This window comes from Notolabrus celidotus, chromosome 16 (assembly GCF_009762535.1).
Source record: "Notolabrus celidotus isolate fNotCel1 chromosome 16, fNotCel1.pri, whole genome shotgun sequence".
Lineage (NCBI taxonomy): Eukaryota > Metazoa > Chordata > Actinopteri > Labriformes > Labridae > Notolabrus > Notolabrus celidotus.
Genome location: NC_048287.1, coordinates 10583708 through 10605561, shown reverse-complemented (window position 1 = coordinate 10605561; position 21854 = coordinate 10583708). Strand labels below are relative to the sequence as shown.

The 21854-nt window shown below is 40.4% G+C and overlaps 1 protein-coding gene across 1 annotated transcript in view; it reads left to right on the top strand.

The window, feature by feature from the left end:
• trit1 (tRNA isopentenyltransferase 1) overlaps positions 1 to 21854 on the top strand; it is a 45449-nt gene that overhangs the window by 22517 nt on the left and 1078 nt on the right. The window contains exons 3-10 of the mRNA XM_034705329.1: positions 1681 to 1779; positions 2029 to 2186; positions 3740 to 3882; positions 4059 to 4170; positions 8971 to 9083; positions 9227 to 9304; positions 19285 to 19394; positions 21654 to 21771. Of these exons, the coding sequence (XP_034561220.1) occupies positions 1681 to 1779; positions 2029 to 2186; positions 3740 to 3882; positions 4059 to 4170; positions 8971 to 9083; positions 9227 to 9304; positions 19285 to 19394; positions 21654 to 21771 (931 nt within the window). The remainder of the gene's footprint in view (positions 1 to 1680; positions 1780 to 2028; positions 2187 to 3739; positions 3883 to 4058; positions 4171 to 8970; positions 9084 to 9226; positions 9305 to 19284; positions 19395 to 21653; positions 21772 to 21854) is intronic.

Sequence of the window (21854 nt, the reverse complement as noted above, 5' to 3'; positions counted from 1 at the left end):
TAAAATTCCAGTATTGATGCATTCTGTTGATTTTGGAGGTGAACCAAACAGAGGGGCTGATATTGAGTTTGTGATAAATTGCAAGTTTCGACTCTTTTGCTGCAACTGGCCTGATTATTATTCCATATATTTTTTACTTTTCCAATTTCCCTTCTTTACAAACACTTCAAAGCCCAATTATACTTAGTTTACTTTCCTAAAACAGTGACAGCAAACCTGTGGATCACTAAAAAAATAAGGAATAATAATTAATGTGTTAGTAACAAACAAGAAAACAATAATGTCACACAAATGTGTCCACATTTTCCTACTCGTATTCCTGCTCTTTGTTGGGGAGCATTAGATAGCTGAACCTTTCATGCCTAAAATATGTCTGTAGAAATAAATTGAAGAGGAGGAAACTCTTAATTCATGGTTAATAGACATAAAGCAGCTCTCTAGTGGTCTGACCACTCGAAGCACATCTTACATTGGCAGAGGCTGCTTTGTAAGGCGCCCAGTATAACTGATCCCATTCCCACACCCCTGGCACAGCCACTGAGGGCAGTTTGTGGTTAAGGGTCCTGCCTAAGTACACCTCAGCATGTGTACAGCGGGACTTGGGATGGAACCGGTTGAGAGACAACCGACTTTATCACTATAGACATCTTTGTGGTCAGGTCATAGGTACACACAATGCTTTGTTCTAGAAGGAAAAGAGTTGAGCTAACCCTCACGTTTGAGGGGGATTTTATTGATTTCCCTCCCAAAAGACTTCAGGATTAACTGAATATTGACACTTCTAGAGAACACATTTATGACCCTGAAAGGACCAATCAGTAGACAGAACACATTGGCTCTAATTGGCTCAATCTGTTGATCTGACACCCACCCTGAGACAGTATATTGACCACATCAGCAGGTTATATAAAGGATGACTGTAAGGCTGTATGGATAGTTCAACCACAGTATACTCTGTCACTGAATTCTGTGAAGAAAAAGAAGCTCATAGAGGATCATCTTAGTAATCTTAGTGCTGCTCCTGCGCTGCTCTTGCAAATGTTGCAGTCCATGGTTGACCTTCAGTCTTAATGGTTCTGCTAAGGCTTTTCCTTTATGGATCACCACATACTGTGTTGATGCATGGAATCATTAAAGCGACAGATCCAGCATGTTGAGATGATTGACTTCCTGCATTTTCATCATGACTTTGCTTTCCTTTCATGAAATATGAACCACATTTTGTAAGGAATAAAATGATTGACCTAATGCCACATTAAAGATCAGGCTTTTGGTTTACTAGTGTTCTATAGCACTAATACGTTTGCAAAACAGTCAAGGTTTTGGATGTCTCCTCTCTTTGTTGTGTTATAGACACTTTTATTTCAAGAGAAATACCCTTGAGGAAATCCATTTGGCACATATTCTTGGAAAATGTACAGTGAACCGTAATTGAGTTGTAGTCATATCCAGTAACATGCTACTGGCATCCTCTCACTCACTGATTAAATCAGAACCATACGGAGCTCTTTTCATGCCATTAATGTGTGGATATCATTTAATGAACTCAACAGATCACCTCTGCATGGTTTTGATTGTTGTGCATTCAAGTATGAACAAAATTAGTAACAGGTGAGTGTCCATGTAATTCTTTGTTGATGAAACGTGCAAGGATCAGTTTCCTCCTTAACACGCTCTAACATAGACGACATGCACAGTAGAAAGAAGCTGCCTGTCGTTGTTGGCGGAACAAACTATTACATTGAGTCTCTGCTGTGGAAAGTCCTGCTGGACACAGGGGTGAGTGCCATATTATATCTGCCTCTCTGATATAGTTAATCTCATTTATGTGCTACTTTTTTTTTTTACTTCATTAAATTCATAATAAATGCTGAATCATTTCAGGAAAATATAAATAGAGATGCCAAATGGGCACTCAGGTTTTTTTTTTATCTGTCCCCCAAAGCAAATGTTCAATATGTTAGTATGGATCAATATTTAAAGGAAACATCTGTCGACTCTGAAGTGCTTACGTTTTGTTTCCAACAGCAGGAGAATGAGGACTCAGGGGACGGGGGAGACGTGTCCCCTGACAGGAGGTTGGAACTGGAGAAACTGGGTGGAGCTGAGTTGCATAAACGGCTCAACGAGGTGGACCCCAAAATGGCCGCCATGTTGCACCCCAATGACAAACGCAAGATAGCCAGGTGATACTGGTGTATGTGTTTTTTATTACTAGATACTAATGTATAAATTGCATTTTTTATCTCTTTGCCTTCTCTATTTCTAAAAGTGTCTAAATGAAATGTATCTTTAAAATGTGCAAATTTTGTCACCATTCACATATAAACACAGAACAATTGTGTAGGCAAAGTACACTTCATCTTGCTTAATTATCTCTAGCTTTCATGGACCGCAAAGAAATGTCGGCCAATCTTGCTACAATACAATCTTGACTAGTTTTGCTAGCTAATTGTCAACTAGCTATTGAGACACCTTTATAGCAAAAAAATCAGTAGTGTCATTGGTGGAAAATGTTGCTCAGAAATGTTTTACTCCCCTTAAATACGCAAGGTGTCATTAACAACAAATCCAGTCAGTCCAAGAGTTAGCTGCATGCTAAAGCTAGCTAACTGTCTTCTTGCCCTTATGGAAGTTCTCATCTTTTGGAGTGTTACTGTTCCTGGTTTGTTCTGGCTTTCATAAAGGGGATATGCCATTGAATTAAAATCTGTGGTACAATATTACATTGCTTTAATTTACATATTATGCAACTATGTTTTAATTTATTTAAAATAATAGCTTCTGAAACTAGACCATGAAAGCAAAAGCTAAGTTTTGAGATACAGTTTATGATGTAGCGGAGAGAACCATCACCTGCGTCATGGTCCCTCTGGGCAAATATCTAAAATAAAACATTATTTTTAAAATGCAATTCTAGACTTTGTGATCACACAGACATTATATTATGGGAAAATGATGTTTAACCTTTGAGATAACAACATATACTGTGTTTATGGGTGAATTTGTTTGTGTGCTTTGTGAATATTATAGAGTATTCTCCATGTTTTGTCTGAGCTCTTGAAGGGCTCTCTCTGTGTCTCAAGATGAAAGTCACATTATATGCAGACAAGAGTGTCTTTTTACACGCACGCACGCGCGCGCACACGCGCACGCACACGCGCACGCGCACGCACACGCACACGCACACACACACACACACACAGCTCGATGAGTAGCAGTGTGCATACTCTGGTCTTTTGTGTTAGCAGGTTGGGTTACCCTGTTCTTCTGGATGACACCAGATGACAGGAATCATCTTTTCTTTTTAACCTTAGAGTGTAGCAAGGCGGGACGCAGATTCAGGATTGGATTTAAATCTCAACAACACAAAGCTTTATTTTGCCTTGACTAAATGTTTAGAGTGTGATGTTGAGGAAAATATCTAGTTTTTATATTAGTGTTATTATTTATCAATTTACACTTTGCTTTAATTTATCTTAATATCCTTCATATTCTTTTTTTATAAAACATTTTAGACAGCACAGAATGTGTACTTTAGAAGATTGGAGATTGTCACTTATACAAGATTTAACAGATTAATGGATGGTTGAATCATCTGATCTATTCCACCCACCAGGGCCTGACACACAGGGACAAAGATTTAAAATTATAGTGGAAACTGAAACACCTAGAGAATATTCTTGGTGAGTGTTTTATTTAACCTCAGCATGTTTGTCTGTGTGTTTGTTATCTACAGGAGTCTTCAAATCTATGAGGAGACAGGCTTCCCACAGAGCCGCTGGCTGGAGGAACAGAGGGGGCAGGAGGGGGGTGATGGACTGGGGGGGCCACTGAGATACTTGAACCCCTGTATCTTCTGGTTGCACGCTGACATGGAGGGTGAGGAGGGAGGATTGTATGAGTTTCACTTTATCTATTATTGCAGTTATTTTTTTGAAGAAGAACAGAAATTGCAGTGCTGATATGGGTGCTTGGGTTCAGCATGAAATATCTTTTTGGCGGTCTTGTTTCTGCTGCTACAATTGTGTTTTTTCTCTCTTTCCGCTCCCCTGCAGCTCTCGACATGCGTCTGGATGCTCGTGTTGATGACATGTTGTCTGCTGGACTAATAGAGGAGCTCAAAGACTTCCATGTTCGCTACAATCAGCAGAAAATCCAGGATGAAAGGTAGAGTTAGCGGCGAAACAAATCCACTATCCTTATCTTTCTAATCATTAATGAACTATATAATTTGTGTTTAATATTAAAAAAATATTGAACTGTTTTCATGATCAACCTATGATGGACATTTCAATTGCCCTTGTTACCCACATTGCAACCTGAAAAGGGCAGTTTGAAAGGAGATTTGGGGGTGTTATGATAGTAATTGCTCATGTAGCATTGTGTCTAGCAAAGGTATGGGAGGTTACAGATGTTTGGGGATCTATTTTTTCTTAGTGCGTGCCTCCAGATTTTCTTAATTTCTAAGCCCATTGCACACAGTCATGAATTGCCTCTGGTGACATCATTTGAGGCAGTGTTTTGGACTTTCCACAAAAAGCCGGATACATGTTTTTCACACACAAAGTAGTGCTCCTAAACCTGTGAACAGAGCTTGACGTGCCAAATTAGCACATTCTTCTTTAACACCCATTTCCCACAATGTTGAATTATCCTCACTTCACACAGCCAAGAAACGCTGCCTACATATGGCATGTGTTCCAAGCAGTTCTTTTTATAACGTTTTTAAAATATCAGTATCAAACATAACCACCAAAATGATTCAGAGTGGGACGATAAGCTTGTTATATGGGCTCGAGACGTATGTTGCTTTTGGCTCTGGCACCGTCGTCATTGCTGTTGAACATTACGAGGCGGTCTGAGGGTTCAGTGTCTGTGCAACAAGTTAAAGATCACATTCTCATCCTCCTATCTAAATTAATGATCCAGACGTTCAGTCTGGTACAGACTTAACTCCTTTCTTTCATCCAGTCGGAGTAATAAAAGTAAAGTGAACTCGGTCAAATCGCTATCCAGCTATTTATTTCTCCTGACAGGTCACTCTGTCCTGTTCTCTGTCATTACCCAAAGGCCTGGAGACCAATTTAGATCCATCCCACATTGCTGCGAGTTTAGTTCAGATGGGACTGATATGTCCTTAGGATGTCCAGTGATTATTAATAATTGCAGAGATAAGCCCCCCTCACAGGACATAAGCACTATCAGGGGAGTGTGGTGATTGGTGCGTATTACCTCAGGGCCTCAGACACACTGAATGGACATCCTCTGGCCTGATAACAAATAAGTACCGTGTGATGTCGTCTGTTAAAGATGCAGTTGGAAGATAGTTGTAATATGATCAGGAGTGATGTCTGGCCTTTTTTTTTGTACTACTACTACTTTTTTCCTTTCATTTCTCTAACAATCACTACATTTCTGCATCACTCTTTTCATCACTTAAATCCGCAACATGCATTCAGTGTAGCATTAGTTTGGTAATAAAAACAACCAAAGGACCAAATTAACATTAAAACCTTTCCTTTTTTGAGCAAATATTCTCTAGGTTTCATGTGTGACATGAAATATATTAACATGCACATGGGCCTCTCTGATGGTGTCTGAAACAGATAGAGTTTGTGATCTCTGCTGTGGGCGTCTCTTGGCTGCAGATTTTGGTGTTGTATGTGTGTGTGTGTTGGGGTGTGGCTGCGGGCAGTTGATGCATTGGTGGAGCCATGCCCAGGAAGCTGCCAATTCCCTTCTTTCGTTCCTCCTTTCTTTCATCACCCCATCCCACCTTATCACCACAGCCTCCTCTCTCTCTCTCTCTCTCTCTCTCTCTCTCTCTCTCTCTCTCTCTCTCTCTCTCTCTCTCTCTCTCTCTCTCTCTCTCTCTCTCTCCCCCTTCAGTCTCCCTTCAGTCTCCCTTCATCTCTGCCACTATTGCCCTCTCAGCAATCTGATCACCCAAGCACTTTACCCCCTCCTCCTTTTTCTGTCTGTCTGTCTCTGCTCTTACCCTTGTGCCTCCATCCCCCTGCTTGCTGCTGTGGCCAGACATCAAGGTCAAATCTCTCCCTCCCTCCCTCTCTTCCTCTGTCTTTCTTTTCTCTCCCTCCATTGACTCTACATTTCCTGTTCTCCGCGGCTACTCTCAAATTTCTGTCTCTGCCTGTCTAGCCAGATTTATTTTTGTTATTTCCTCTTCTTGTTTCTGCTACAAGTGAAATTTATAGATCAAAAAATAGTTCTTATCTTTAATATTATGTTTTTCTACATTGTGTTGAACAGAAAAAATGAAGTGCTCTATAGAAAGAAACAATGCACAGCAAGAAAAGTAGATTATGAGTAAAAATAAACAAGGAAAGATTGAATGTTTATATAAAACACATACGTATTAAAGCTGGTTCAGGAAAACATTTGAAAAAGAAGGAACAAATAAAAAGAAAACAGATTTCCTGCTTACTTGTTCACTGTGATAACCTGAAATCACCACATATTTGACTGGGTGTAAAACTCCCAGAGAAGAACATTTTCATGAACATTTCAAGAAATACAATACACTAATGGTTTGCTTATATATCATTATTCACACTTACATTTTACTTAAAGTTTGCTCACCATCAACTGTAGCCTGCATCTCTCCTCTCTAATACACAGCTGCTGCCTCCTGCTGTTTCTCTTTGCTTGTACAGTATTTGTCTGTTCTTCTGGCTGTCTTCATCAGCAGTGTGTTTTTTCATTTAAAAGTCACCCACTTTACACATCTCACAATTTGAACACAGACTGTATAAAACATGGATGTCGTCTCAGCGACGTCACCCTGGAGAGAAGTTTTGAAGCTCAACGATGGGGGTCGCCAATATTGGAGATGCTGACTCATTATAACTTTTCATGAAGCTAGAAACTGGCAAATAGGTGGAGGAGCTTAAGGCGTGCCTTAGTCATGCAATTTCAAGCATAACTCATAGCCTTAAGTCAATCAAAAGAGATGCTTAAAATTACATTTTATTTTCTTTACAGTTATAAAGATTAGAAACAACTGCATACGAAGATTTCATATATAACATGAGACGTCGTAGTGCCATAAGTAAACGCATGAACAAGAGTGACACATCTCTCACTCTCGTATTGCCTGCAGAGCGTCAGACACTACTTACAAAACTAAAAGTAGAGAGCAAAGGGAAAACATCCACCAGTTTATCGATCACTGATACCGATCTTATACTCATAAAAACAGGAAAATCCTAAAATGATTGCCAAGGGTATTGTCTGTATGTGGGAAAACATTGCAGCTAAATAAAAGTTTAAAACTGAATTCCCTTGAATCAGACTTGCAGAGCACTCCCTTCAACACACGTTAGTTAGTACTTTTTTAATGTCTTTGGTTTGAAATTTGAATGTTTTGAGATGTGGACCTCTTGTAAGTGATGATCCTGGATAGACTTTGTGATCGGTGGTAAAGTAATCCAGCAGTTGTTGTTTTCACGGTGTGAACAGGGACTACAAGGTGCCAAATCAAAGGACTATTGGCTTAGAACTCAGAGGTATTTTAAACAGGATTGTTGAGGATTTTGTCAGAGCAGACTGTCAGATTGTCAGAATGTGCAGAAAGAAGTCTAGTATATTTGACATTGGTTTGTTTATGGTGAGAAAACGAGGAACCAAGACGTTAACAGCAGAGAAGAGGCAGATGAGGTCGAATGCCCAAAACCTGCTGGCTACAGCAGTGTGAAAGGACTGATGAATGGAAAGGAAAATGATAGAGAACCTGAACATGACAGGACAGAAAAACTTAATAAGCACTGATTTGTGCCATGCTGTTCACCTTTTTTTACTTCATCATCAGTGGAAATTTTCAGTTTAATGAGAATGATAACACTTAAGTTAGCTTATTGTCAGGTGGCTAGAGTTAACAATTTCTATGGACATAGCTCAAACTGTGAGTGAAGAGAAAAGCCAATCATTTTAAATCGATTAAATCATTTTTAGATATAAACTTCCCAATTTATATTAAAGCAAGTAGCCATGTAATCAGTGGGATAATGTATAGTGAGCAGGTTAAGTGACTAAAACCCTTTCAAGGTGAGCAAGACCCGGCCACTTGGTGCCAGGGTTCAAATTTTCTCACTTTACATCATCTCTGATATAAACCATGCCTTTTTATTTGCACCTCTAGTTTTCACCGAAAACATTTAACAGTAACACAACCTCAAAAACAAATCCTGCTTCTTTAATCTTAATTAATTCATTTAGATCACAAGGTTTGATATATGGATCATCTGATATAGTTTTTTAGAAACTTATATCTGAAACCTGTTTATTAATAACAAGTGTACGAGATAGAGTAAAAAAATAAAACAGATGAAGGAAGACTTTTTTTTTTTTCATTTATTTGTTTTGTTTCACGTATGATCTTGCGATCTGTAAAGAGATTTGTTAGGTATTTTTTTGTTTGTTTTTTAAGATAAAAAAAATAATTTCTCATTCCGCTCAATAAAAAAATGTCTTCACAGCTGACCTCCGCTACATTTACAATCACTCAAAAACTCAGCCCAGGTCAATGAAGTCAACCTGCACACCAATCATGATGCTATTTCAGAACTACAGCATGGCCTTAAACAGGCAGAGATGCTCAATTTAAAGAGACATGGTCTGACATTGAGAGAAGTGTTCTGTCTACTGTCTCCCAGTGAGCTTCTGCCTAGACTTGATGCCACTCCATTCAGCACCCATGGGTCCCTTTTGCCAGTGCCATTCAGTTACTTCAATGTCATTCCGTCACTTTCTTCCCCGGAGGGCATCCCATCTGGTCAAACTGATATTCATTGTTCAGGGAAGGAAGGAGAGATAGAGGGGAAGGAGAAGGTGAAATTGAGTCACCACCGGGTGTCTGGAAATGTCAAGGCTGAGACAGAAACTTTTTTTTTTTTCTTCATCGTTGGATATTGTTTCATTTCCTCTCTTCTCCTGTCCTCTCCTCTACAGTCAGAACTATCAACACGGGATTTTTCAGTCGATTGGTTTTAAGGAGTTTCACAACTACCTGACTGCCCCTGAAAGCAGCAGCCAGCAGGAGAAAGACACACTACGAGACAAAGGTCTTAGAAAAAAACAATTGATCAAAGTCACGGAAATGAACTCAGATTCACTGGATGACAGACTGGTTGTCTCATCACCCAACAGAATCAGTTTTTCTCCAGTCTGCCTTCACTTATATCAGCCTTGTGTTAACTCATTCCAGGCATAGAGGCTCTGAAGATCGCTACAAGGCGCTATGCCCGCAAACAGAACAAATGGGTTCGGAACCGCTTCCTTAAAAGTGAGTATCTTTCTCCCAACTACTGCATCAAATGCTCATCCCTCTGTCAGTGTTTTTGCTCTCCACACTTCAGTTCTTAAGTAACCTGCACTCTCTTTAACAAGATAAGATTCATGCTGTCATTAGACACAAGATAAGCCTCTCAGACCCCTTACGTGTTCCAGGTTACCGAGTGTAGTCTGTGAGTGAGTGTGAGTGTGCATATTTATGTGTCTGTGTGTAAAGCTGGGTTCAGGTGATGTAACCTTAAAAACAGTTGTTACATGCTGTACTTTGTAATTTGTCATCAAAGAGAGAACATCGTCAGATGTTGCAACCGCAAAGTAGCTTATTTGGTTAGCTTAGTTTAGCATAGACAAGAACCAGGAGGAAACTTAGGCTAGCTTCTTTATTTTTTTTACAAAGCTATACATTCCTGCCCACAAGCCACTTGGACATGTTATTAAAGTCAAGCTTGTTTGATCCAGACTAAAAACAATGTTGAAAAAAACTAATTGTGATGGAGGGGTTGCGCATCTGCACGGTCAGACTCTTTGTTCACCTTACTCCATGTCTGTTTGCTAAGCTATCTCCCTCATTGTTGTTGTTTCATTTTTTGTTTATATTTATGAGGATGTGCCAACTTTTTATCCAACCCTCACCAACAATGCAAATACATATATTTATTGTTTGTGTTTTTTCTTGACAATCAATAACTTCTGTGTTCAAATTTTATTTTAGTTTGAAAACATTTCAGTGTTTGGTTATAAATGAAAGACCGTTGGTTTCACCGTTAATGAATAGTGGAAACACCAGAGTAATTCATTCACCGGCACAAAATTGTATTTGATTTTATGCAGTGTGTGTGTGCTGCTGTGCTGTCATCGAGGGGATAACGTTTCAGGATACATCTGCAGTAAACACCTGTAGCTAAAACCTTTCAACGATTTCTGTCCAGCACAAAGTCCCTGGTGGCACCAGTTGCATAAGAACGATCATTAGTGGTTGCTTCTGGCACTGCAGGACAGAGACATGCATCCACCACAGCCAAAATCAACCTGTCTTTGGCAGGTGGTGATTTCCCACCCTGGTCGCAACCCCTGGAAGTAAGACGTGTTTCAAAATGTGTACAAAGCCTCTGTGTGTTTCAGTCTCAGATGGAAACCGGGCCTCTGCGTCCCATCGGCAGCATGCCCTATAGTAACCCAGCCTCCTAATCCTGTTAGGCCCAAATGGCTTAGGCCACTCCAGGCCATAAACCTCAATACCCCTCATTCTGACTGCCGGCCTACCCACTGCATGCACCATATGGTCTTCATCACATGTGTTTTTGTTCTTTTACATATGCAGTAATCCGTCTGAAGTTGTCTGTGCTGTTGCACATATGCATGGGTCTCTGTCTGGGTGATTTGCCTCAGGACAGATCATGTAACCTCCACTGATGACCTGACTTAAGTCAGAGTGCAGCTGTTAGAGACATCAGGCTGACAGCGTAGGAGACGGCTCATGAGATCAGCTCCTTTAAAAAATCTGAAACTCTTACAAACTCTACTGACACCAAGGAAACAGTTAGTGCCTGTCCCTGATCACTGCTAATGTAAACAAAGTCTGAGGGACTTTCAACTTATTTTATTTTTGAAGTGACAGAATATTTTATGGCCATTCATCATAACTGAGTCTATGTCTTTACTTTGGTTGTTGAAATAGACAGTTGATACCTGACATACCAGGTTATATTTTAATTGCTATAAAATGTAACATTACACGTTATAGAAACTTTCAGGTAACTTCCTTCTTTATAAAAAATGTAAATTAAAAATAATAAAATTTGTTTACATTTTTTATGGATACAATAATGTTCATATTTAAAGATAAATCAATTTGCATTCATGTTGCAAACCACATCTAGGGAAATAAATAATGATGACAAAATGCAAAATAAAATCTAATATTGCCGTATAATAGTACCATCCATTGATTATAAATAAAGCAGTATTCAGGCTGGTGTCAACCCTTTGTCTATGAAGGTGTTTCCCAGGTTTATACATATTTAATATTGGAAGATATTTGTGAACATTGGCATCTTTATACAAAAAAAAATATTTCAGGAGCACCATTGTTTTTTTTTAAGCAGGTTTTTTGTAAACATGTTAATCTTTAATTCTAATCTAGTGTTCTGTTGTATCAGTTGTAAATCAATAAAAACAGGTATTGTTTCTTAAAGCTGGGGTTGGCAGTCTCGGAAAACTAGCATGAATTTGAATGTAGCATTTCCTCAGGACTCCGTCTAACCCCTCCCCTCCTCCCTCAGAGCTCCTCCAAAATGACTCACATGCACGAGCGCCGCTGACTTGCGACCATATGATGGTGACTGATTCAAAATCGGTCCTCACCAAAACATTATCATAGTGAAAGTTAAAAACACAAACAAACATGGCTGCTGTTAGTACTCACAACTGTCATTCTAGCATTATCCAGTTGTACCAGTGACACGATATCAGGAGAAAAGTTATAACACATATAAAACTGTAACAGCTCTCCTGTTTGTTAAACGTGTTCAGTGTAGATGCTCTTAATTCCTACAGTGTTGACGGTTAGTGAAGGCATCAGGAGAGGTGTAGAGTGTGTGAGCTGGAGATAGGAGAGACAAGAGGAGAAGTTCTTCATTCATTGAAACATTGATTGTTGTTTTGTTGGTTGTCGTGATCACGGCCGACAGTGACCGGTTATTAAAGCTCAACGTGTTCACGAATCGGCTCATCATCCCTACAGCGTCCAGATGGACGCTACAGTACATCTACGTTTCTGTAGGACTTAGTAAATGTCATTCATTCTTCTGCTTGTCAGAGCCCCGTGGTGAGAGCTTTTTAGACTCTGATCCGGACTACAGTCCTGAGCAAAGCACCTCATCGGGTCAGAGGGGACAGGCCCGAGGACGAGCGAGAGGGGCAGTCAGTAGAGTCAGGGGAAGCAGAGGCAGGAGACGGGAACTCAGAGTGCACACCGGGGAAATGTACGCGCAGGAGGCGGGCAGAACAGCAGGACGGGATTTGAATGGTTTAAAATTTTGGCACCCAAAAAAGGCTGATTGGTTGGTGTTTTCCCAGGTTTACTCTGGCTGTAGATAGCAGCTTTTTTTAGCTCTTTTTTAAGAACACATTATGTATTGGTTGCCATCAGGACATACAGATAATTTTAACCAGTATAACAAAAAGTGTATCTAAATCTGACTACCAACCCCAGCTTTAAGTGGTGAGAAAATAATTATTTACATATGAAAAAGTACTTTTTATTAACAAAGAATACAGAATCTTCATAATACAGTTAGTTATTGTGTTACAATAACAGAAGCATTAATGTGTTACTTTTAACACTTACAAGGAACTCTCCACATCACAATCTATCTAGAGGCCACTAAAAGTCTGACCCTAAAATCGCCCTTGATTGGAAATCATTTTAAAAACAACTCCAGATTTCTCAGTTGGAAACATTTGATTCTGTAAAGTCTAAAAGTAGAATCCTTCAAAAACAAATGATCAGGACAGGTTCGTTCGTTTTCAGAAGTGTATGGATCTTAAATGGAAATTCAAACATTTATCAAGCTGGCGAGCGTTCAGATTTACATGCATCCTGCATTTAAAAATAATGTCATGCGCTGGGCTGAACCTGTGTTCACGTACCTATGGGAGTATAAAATATGATACAAGGGCTTCAGTTTGAGAAATGCATTTATGAGTTTGAATCATCTCAGCTGTGAAAAAGTAGCATAATGATTTTTTTCATTTGGATTTATGTTTTAATGCGGTGCAGTTATCACAGCAACAGACATTTTTTTCTTTCGTGGTGACACTTGCTTCGTAAACAGACTAAATATGCCATAAATTTCATGAGGTAATCCCACAGGTACGTGGACTTGCACATATTTGAATTGCAAACTGTGTCCTGAGACATGAAATTCATATAATGTTCATCCTAGGTTCTTTTTCTTCTTCTTTTCCAGCTTTAAAAGAGCTGTTTGCAAACTTCAGACTCTTGTAAGAACACTGTTGATCCAGCCAAGCTTTAAACTCAGTAAAGTCATCTGTTACATTTGTCTTGGTTTAGAAAGAATTCCCCCGGACATCCATGAGACGAGGTGTTTGGATAGTGTTCAGAGGTTTTGCTCCTTTGCCAAAACAGAGTTTCTTACTGGACTGCGTGCTCATCAGATCTCCTTATTTTGATGGGTTGATAAAATACATTGAATGTAAATATTTTACTTTCAAGATCTTTGTGATGTTCAGTCATAAACAAAACTTTCCGGGAACATTGTCCCTATGTTGATATCTATTTCAGTCATTCTTCCAGAGCTGTGTCCTTGTGTCCACCTCTTGTCCTAACGCAGAGCTCTGCTCTTTCACCTCGCTCAACCCACCCTTTCTGTCTGCATCGACTCAATTCACCTCGCTCCCTCCCTGTGACTGCTGACCTCTTTTCTGTTGCGTCTGAGCCTCACGCACACACAAACACACACACACACACACACACACACACACACACACACACACACACACACACACACACACACACACACACACACACACACACACACACACACAAATGCCGGCAGGCCTCAGCTGAGCAGGCTAATCTCTAAAAGCATTACAGAGCTGCCGGGAATTTGCCCCAACCACATAAACTCTGGCAACAGGGTCACAGGGGGCTACGCGGACCGGTCCGAGCACAAAGAGAGACCAGCGGGTCAAAGGGAAAGAAAAAGTTGAAATGACAGAAGGCCTCGGCGAAGCAGACACAATGAAGTTTCACACAGAAGCCGGAAAACAAGCTGAGTGTTTACTGTAAATCTAAATGTACAGAAAGGCACAGAATCACATGCCTCAAAAACACGAGCTTAACCCGGTTTTAAGGTTCACTTTGTTTACCAGCGGCTGTCATTGAGAGAGCAGGTGGGCGTTCGATGTCTTAAATACTTTTCAGAATGATCTGTGCTTCTTGATGGGCTCAATTCTACTGCCGGGATTTAAACGGCAGGTCAGCCAGTTCAAATTAAAGCAAGCTTAATTTGTCCTGCTTTAAACTGCGTATGTACTAAAGGTATGCACTCAGGATCTGTGTGTGTGTGTGTGTGTGTGTGTGTGTGTGTGTGTGTGTGTGTGTGTGTGTGTGTGTGTGTGTGGGTGTGGGTGTGTGTGTGAGATCATCAGGAATTTTTAATTAGCTGGTTTAATTACCCTTAGAGGAAATGGGGATTTAAGGTTATATTCATAATGAGTGGCACATTTTACGTGCCCCCACTTAAACACAAACACTACATGTAACTGGGATACACAGGTGTAGTTTGATGGAGGCCCCATTAGTGTTAAGTAACAGGGGTGTAGGTATCTCTGAATCCCTCAAATGAGAGAGAGAGTGAGTGAAGTATGGAGACAGACAGCAAGGCAGAGAGAGACAGCAGCGACACATGGGTGGATGGAGGGTGAAGGAAATCTGATCCAGGTGGGGCGACAGGTGTGGGGCGGGTTCACACCCTTGTCTTCTGGCTAGTGCTAAGTTTCATGTACACACACACACACACACACACACACACACACACAAAAGTGTAACCTCCTCCTGTGGAGTTGAGCCAGGCTTGTTGTCACTGCAAAGACCTCTCTGTCACCTCGGCAAGGTGCAGAGAGACAAGAGAGCGCTGGAGGAGAAGAGATAAACACAGGGGGTTAAAAGGAGATTGTGTAGTAAGTCTGTTTGAATGCACGAGTGGATGTTAATGAAATGGCTGGGCTGCTGTAGAGGTGTACCATAGTAGCTTATAGATCAGATGTTATTGAAAATCAAACACCAAATCGCATCTTGATTGGCTGATGTAAATATGACACAGACATATGATTGCTTCAAAAGCAGAAATTTGAAAGTATTTTTTCCAAATTCACTATAAAGTTACTTGACCTAAGCTACATAACCCCTTACACACATGGCAAACATCAACAATAGAAAGAGAGAGACAAAAAGTGGAAGAGGAACTATAGTAAAGAGGAAGGAGGCTGCTGAGCGAATAGAGGCAGCTGTCCCAGTGTGGAAGAGAGCCAAAGAAGCACAGCTGGGCCGGGCTGAGACATGTAGTGGAGTTTTTATAGCAGGGCACACACAGGCAGACATCCTCACTCAGCAAACACGGGGATAATGCAGCATATGACTACTGGCCTGCTTGTCGCAACAGGTGGACTACTGTTGCAAAACACACAGGCAGGCACACACACACACACAAACACACACACACACACACACACACACACACACACACACACACACACACACACACACACACACACAACACTGGCAAGCAGCTGCTGGGTGACAAGAGATGCTCTTTCTTGCTGGCAAAGCGATCTCCCCTGTGTGCTTGAAAGGCCGCCCTCACAGTCGTGATGTGTGTGCGAGTGTGTCGACTGACCACCCTGCTCTTTGTCCCTGCAGCATTTCTTATCAACCCTCATTCACTTCAGAGTGGATTAGCAGAGTTAAGTTTCACTAGAACATAACCCAGTTTGCTTGAGGGGGGTGTTTCCGTCCAGCATCTGGCAACCCGCCTCACAGTATCTCCCCTTTTATTTTCCCCACTCCACTCTGCTCTGCCCAGTGGGAGGTGGGTGGACTTCTGTGAAAGAGACAGTGTTGTTGATTAAAGAACAAAGTAAGGAGATAACAGCAACAGGAGGGCACATAAGGGTGGCCGGTGAGGTTGAGCATTCATTCGCGCACCTAAGGGAGAGAGCTCCAACTGTGCATCTGGCATAGTTACCCTAGGTGACGCTGGCCACCACCTGCCTGTATTGTGCCACAAACACAAAAAGTTCCCCTTTGACTCACACAAACACACACAGAACGCTCAGCCAAGCCCAGTGAAACCTGAGGCTTTGATTAGCATTCACTGCTGTTTTAAAAGAACACATGCTCACAAATTGACCCACTATCTGACCATATAAACACACGAGTCCAGCAGGGTTTGGGGAGCCCAGATGAAACAGAGGGAGCACACGCTGAGGGGCCAAGTGCTGCAGGTGCTGCAGGTGCTGCAGTGTTAAATACTTCTATAAAGGATCTTTGTGTTTACTCTGCTTTATGCCTTTTGTCAGTTTTTTAAACTACTTAATCCTGCCTACACAGGAAACACATGAGTTCATCACATAGTGAAGTAAGTGGGTGATGGTACAATAATATGCAAAGTCAGCCCATAAAGAGTTAAACAGTGTCCTTTGACAAGAACCAGACCGAGCCTAAAGTTTATGGCTCTCAGGCAAAGCTGTGTGAAGACTCTCATTGTTTCTGCACACACTCATTCCCCTGACAGAGTCAATACAGTTTGTTGTGCAGATAATCAGATGATACAGTTACTACTGTGTGTGTTTCTCTGTAATAAAAGAGTCCCAGACAGTTCCCAACAGAGTTAGTAATTCTAGTCTATAGTATGTCTGCCGCCGTCAATTCCTCGGCTCAGTCTGTGTGTGCAAAGGATTAAGACATAATTGAGTTGACTGGCTGTGCCTTACAGGTTAATTGGATACATTTACATAAGTGTGTGTGTGTGTGTGTGTGTGTGTGTGTGTGTGTGTGTGTGTGTGTGTGTGTGTGTGTGTGTGTGTGTGTGTGTGTGTGTGTGTGTGTGTGTGTGTGTGTGTGTGTGTGTGTGTGTGTGTGTGTGTGTGTGTGTCAATGAAAAATAAAATGATCAAAAGATCTGGGCATTTTCAGCTTTGTGCTGTTTTTGAATATTTAGAAAGCAGTGCGTGTGTAGCCTGGCTGTAAAAATGTATACAGATCATCTTGATCCTAAGACGAAACATTCTTCTGACCATTCTATCCCTGACTTTAACTTAAGCCGTATTAAGAGGTCAGGAGTTTAATTTCTCAAGTACTTTGGTTTGTGCTTAGTTGTTACCTTATTGCGTACAGACTACACTAACATGGCAAACATGGCATGCTATACACTACTTGCACTTCAGAGCATCACACAGCAGCTAGCATAGCATTGGTTTTATAATGCAGGTTTTGATTTGTATCGCCTTGTGTTTCATCTGTTTCTATCGTCACCATTACTCTAAACAGGTATATGAGTGTAGGTTGATTGACAATGTTATTGTTGTTGGGGTCTTTTTCCACTCAAAGGTCTTGGGAGGAGCTTCCAATTTGTGTCAATAAAAACATCCTCATCTTACATTATTTTAACAGTTAAACAAATCACTCCTGTTGAATTTTTGCTTTGGAAAACATTAAAAAAGGCTGTTCAGGGTTTTTATAATCACCTTTTATGCAACAGTATTAACAGTAAAAGTAAAAAATAATCGATCTTTTCAGTGTTGATCTATTGCTTTTTTAAGTCATCAATATAATTATTTAACTTTTTTATTAACTGCAAAAAGAAAACACTCCTTTAAAAATACATAATATGAATAATATTATTATTGGTTTCAGGGTATGATCTGTGTGGAATACTTCACTGCTTCACCTTGCAGTCTTTCCACTACTTTTTTAACTGAAGAAATTCTGTTCTCACTCTATTACAAGAGTTATTTGGGTTAGAAACGGTTGTGTACAGCTCAACATAAAATCAGTTTTCACTTTTCTAAACATTTTAAAGACATGGCATGCCTGTGTTTTTCCTGCCTGTTCAAACAAAGACTCTACGGGTCACCAAATAAACTACACCATGTTCTGTGAAGCGATAATGTCCTATGAAAGCTGTGGCTAGCTGCATTAAATATAAACATCAACAATCCTTGCACAAACTTAGATAACTCAACATCTGCAGTTTATTTTTAAAAACTAGGAAAGACAGCGCAAAATCAGCCGTAGTGTGTTTTGTTGATAAACTCACCCTTGGTAAGAAGCTCATGTAACACTACTATATATTTCTATATATATATAGATATATATGATATATTTGTAGTAGCAGTACATGTGTTGTAGGTACTGTGTTCATACAGTTTCTCACTAATAGTTGCATTTTTCTCAAATCCATTAGAGTTGCACACACCAACATCTCCTGTGCTTCTGTGCATCTTGAATCAGTGCAGGGCAGTGGTGCTTGATGCAGACAAGAAGACAGATGCACAGACAGACATGCAGACAGACATGCAGACAGATACACAGACAGACAAACAGGGCAGGGACTGGTGCTGCTGTTTAGTGCTGAGGCCTGGCCTGGAGACTGCTGACTGATGCAAAATAGAAACACGGGGGTGGAACAGTTACAGGGAGGGAGAGAGAGAAACAGAGCGAGAGAGAGTGAGTGAAAGCTGAAGCGAGACTGATGGCAAGAGAGAGACGGTGCAGAAGAGAGAAGAGTGGGAGGAAGGAGGGAGAGGGGGAGAGACATTATCGAGCCAGTGTGAGTCAGCAGGTTGACAGAGCTCCAGGGTGCGGCTCCAGCACATCACTGCTACTGTAAATTTACCAGTTTGTATGGGATTCATCATGAAGTCTGCAACTCTATGATGAAATAACAATCACTGTAAAGCATGTTTTTTCCTTTTTACATTAAAAATAATCAACATCACGATCCGCAGTTTAATTTGTGACACCCTAAAATGAGCCAGCAGTTTATATCAGTGCCAACCTATTTGATTTGATGGATGAAGGGCACTTCATGAGTACATTTGTCAGTCTATGAGAACATATCAACTCAAATGCATTGCAGAGAATGATTGGTTGGGAGGGAATGGAGGGAGCTTTACTGCAGCTCTATTAAAAATAATATGGAAACACTAAATCAAAATGTGCACTCTCACAAGCTTTTATTACATTTATTAGCAGCTTTTGTGTGCCTGTAAAATGCTTAATGAGCACTAACCGAGTGTGAATGATCTGTGTGTGTGTGTGTGTGTGTGTGTGTGTGTGTGTGTGTGTGTGTGTGTGTGTGTGTGTGTGTGTGTGTGTGTGTGTGTGTGTGTGTGTGTGGGTGTGTGGGTGTGTGGGTGTGTGGGTGTGTGGGTGTGTGTCTGTAGGACCAGGAGACAACGTGCCGGTGGTGTATGGCCTGGATGTGACGGACGTGTCGCGGTGGGAGGAGACGGTGCTGAACCCTGCACTGCAGATACTGGACAGTCTCAGTAAGGTGGGGCCTCAGTGATCTGAACCAGCTGCCTCCAGTCACAGAGCCCATCTGCTGTTGGGATAAAACGATTTTTTACTTCCATATTTATTACCTTTTGTTCCTGTGCTCTTATTTTTCCATTTTGTTGAGCTTCAATATTTCATTTACCTTCAATTCTTCCATTTTCCATCACTCGCCTTTTTAGCCACCACTTCATTCTATTTTCCTACATCCTGATTGAATCCCCTTTGTTTGTTTGTTTGTTTGTTTACTTAGAATTTCCATTCTCCATTTCGTACATCTATCACTCTCTTTGTTAATCTTCTTTTCTCTTTCATTTTTCTTCTCTTTCTCTGCCCTCATTTTTTCTTCTCTTCTTCTCTCATTCTGCTTTACTCAAACTTTCTTCTCTTTTTGTTGCTTCATTGGTTCCTGGCGACCTTATCTTACCTGACTCTGGCCTTGCTTCATTTTGTTTTTGTATCCTGCTGTATTGAAACTGCTCAAAACTTTTCTTTTTCTAACTTTGTACTAAAGGATTTCTGTTGAGGCTCTGATTTGTAGTAGGAGCATGTTTTTTGTTTGAGTTTCTGTTTGGTCTGTATTTTAATGGTACAGAATTACATGTTATTCACATTCTGCTGTAGTCTGCCGATTAGAGATAGGATGATGAATCTGTCAGGCCAGTTAATGGCACTGAAATAATATGCATCAGCCGATACCTGAGCTCATGAGAACGAGAAAAAAACAAAAAACAAATGAAGTCTGCAGACACTGCAGGCAGTCTCGTCAATGTGGTTGTTATTATTATTAATAATAATAATAATAATAATAATAATAATAATAATAATAATAACAATGCATTTTATTTGAAGGCGCCTTTCTTAGCACTCAAGGTCACCGTACAGGTTGTTGTCGAGTAATATTAACGTCCCTCTAAATGATAACACTTCTTTCCCATCCTGAATGACTGCTGATCAAATCTACAACATTCACTGGCTTGTGTTGAATGTACTGTACATGCTGTTATGATGTTTAGAATAATGCAGTTGAGTATTGCTTCTGGCATAAATATCAGTCATGTTCTGAAATCTAAAGCATAACCCCATGTATCTTTCTATTTCATGAATTAATTAAAAATCCATCTAAAGCATGTTTGAGGCTAAGATAAACATGTATATTAGATTGTGATGCGAATGAAATACTTCGTGTCATTATCTAATTATCGACCATTAAAGAAATTAAATCTGTCACCCGCTCCAGCTGATTGACAGTTTATGGCTGTAGCATACCAAACACATCAGTGCAACACAAAGGCAGTGATAAAGGAAGGAGAAAAGCAAGAGAACGAGAATTTAAGAACTGCTGGCTTTAAAGTAGCTGTGGAAAATCTGAATTACACATTTGTCATGAAGACAGAAATGAGTTTCACACATTTTTAGGTCTTGAGGATCGAGACTGTGAATTAAGGAGCATAACACTGAATTTATTTCATTTGTTTTAGGAGAGCACGACTCAGAGATGTCGACAATAATCAATGATAAATTAGGCTGACGACAAACTAAATTATCACTCATTGATTGGTCACGTCATCCCCCGTGTTTCGTTTTGTGCTGTGAGCATGACATCATGCTGTGACATGCCATTGTTTTCAGGAGCTGAATTGGTGAGGATTTTGACACCCAAACTGTCTCTGCTTAGAGTGGTGCATGTAAACAACAATCAGGAGGCGACATAAAAAAAACCATAGCATTACAGGAGCAGGGCAACCTTCCTTATCATGGGCAGTAATGTGCGAGTGTTTGAAGAAGAGCCTGAGGACGTCTTTTTTTCAAACTGCGACGTTCAACTTAACAAAGTCAGAGCCATGCTATGTGAAATCTGTCTTTTCATTACCAGCCCCTCACCATAAAACTTTTCTCCTCAAACACTTCAGTTTTTTCTTTCTTCTCATCCTGTATTCTTCCTCATCTCCTACCAGAAAAAAAGTGAAGCAAACTCTTAACATGTTACTATAGTAACAGCTGCCCTACATATAAACTAATTATGTTTTAAGCTAAAGCAAAAATATGACTTGAATTAAGGTTTTTAATGGCATGTTAAGAGTTTAAGACTAATTTAAAAGTTAAAAGCTGAGAGCCATTAAAGGGGTAATTTCTTATCTGATGAGACGATTAACTGTCACTAGTCACCTGTCAAACTGGTTGTTGTTTGCAGTCCTTATTTAGTAACATGAAAGCTTATTTCCAACACTAAAAAAGTTATTTCTCCATCTCTCAGGGGGAGGAGCCAGCTGTTGCACCAATCAGAGTCCAGGGGACAGAGCAGAGAAACAAACGCAGCCACCATTCATGTGACCTGTGTGATAAAGTGATCATCGGTGACCTGGAGTGGACAGGTAGGGCTGACAACCTAACATCATATGACATGACAATATTATCATCACCCAAAATCACATGCAGCTAATGTAGCCCCAAAACC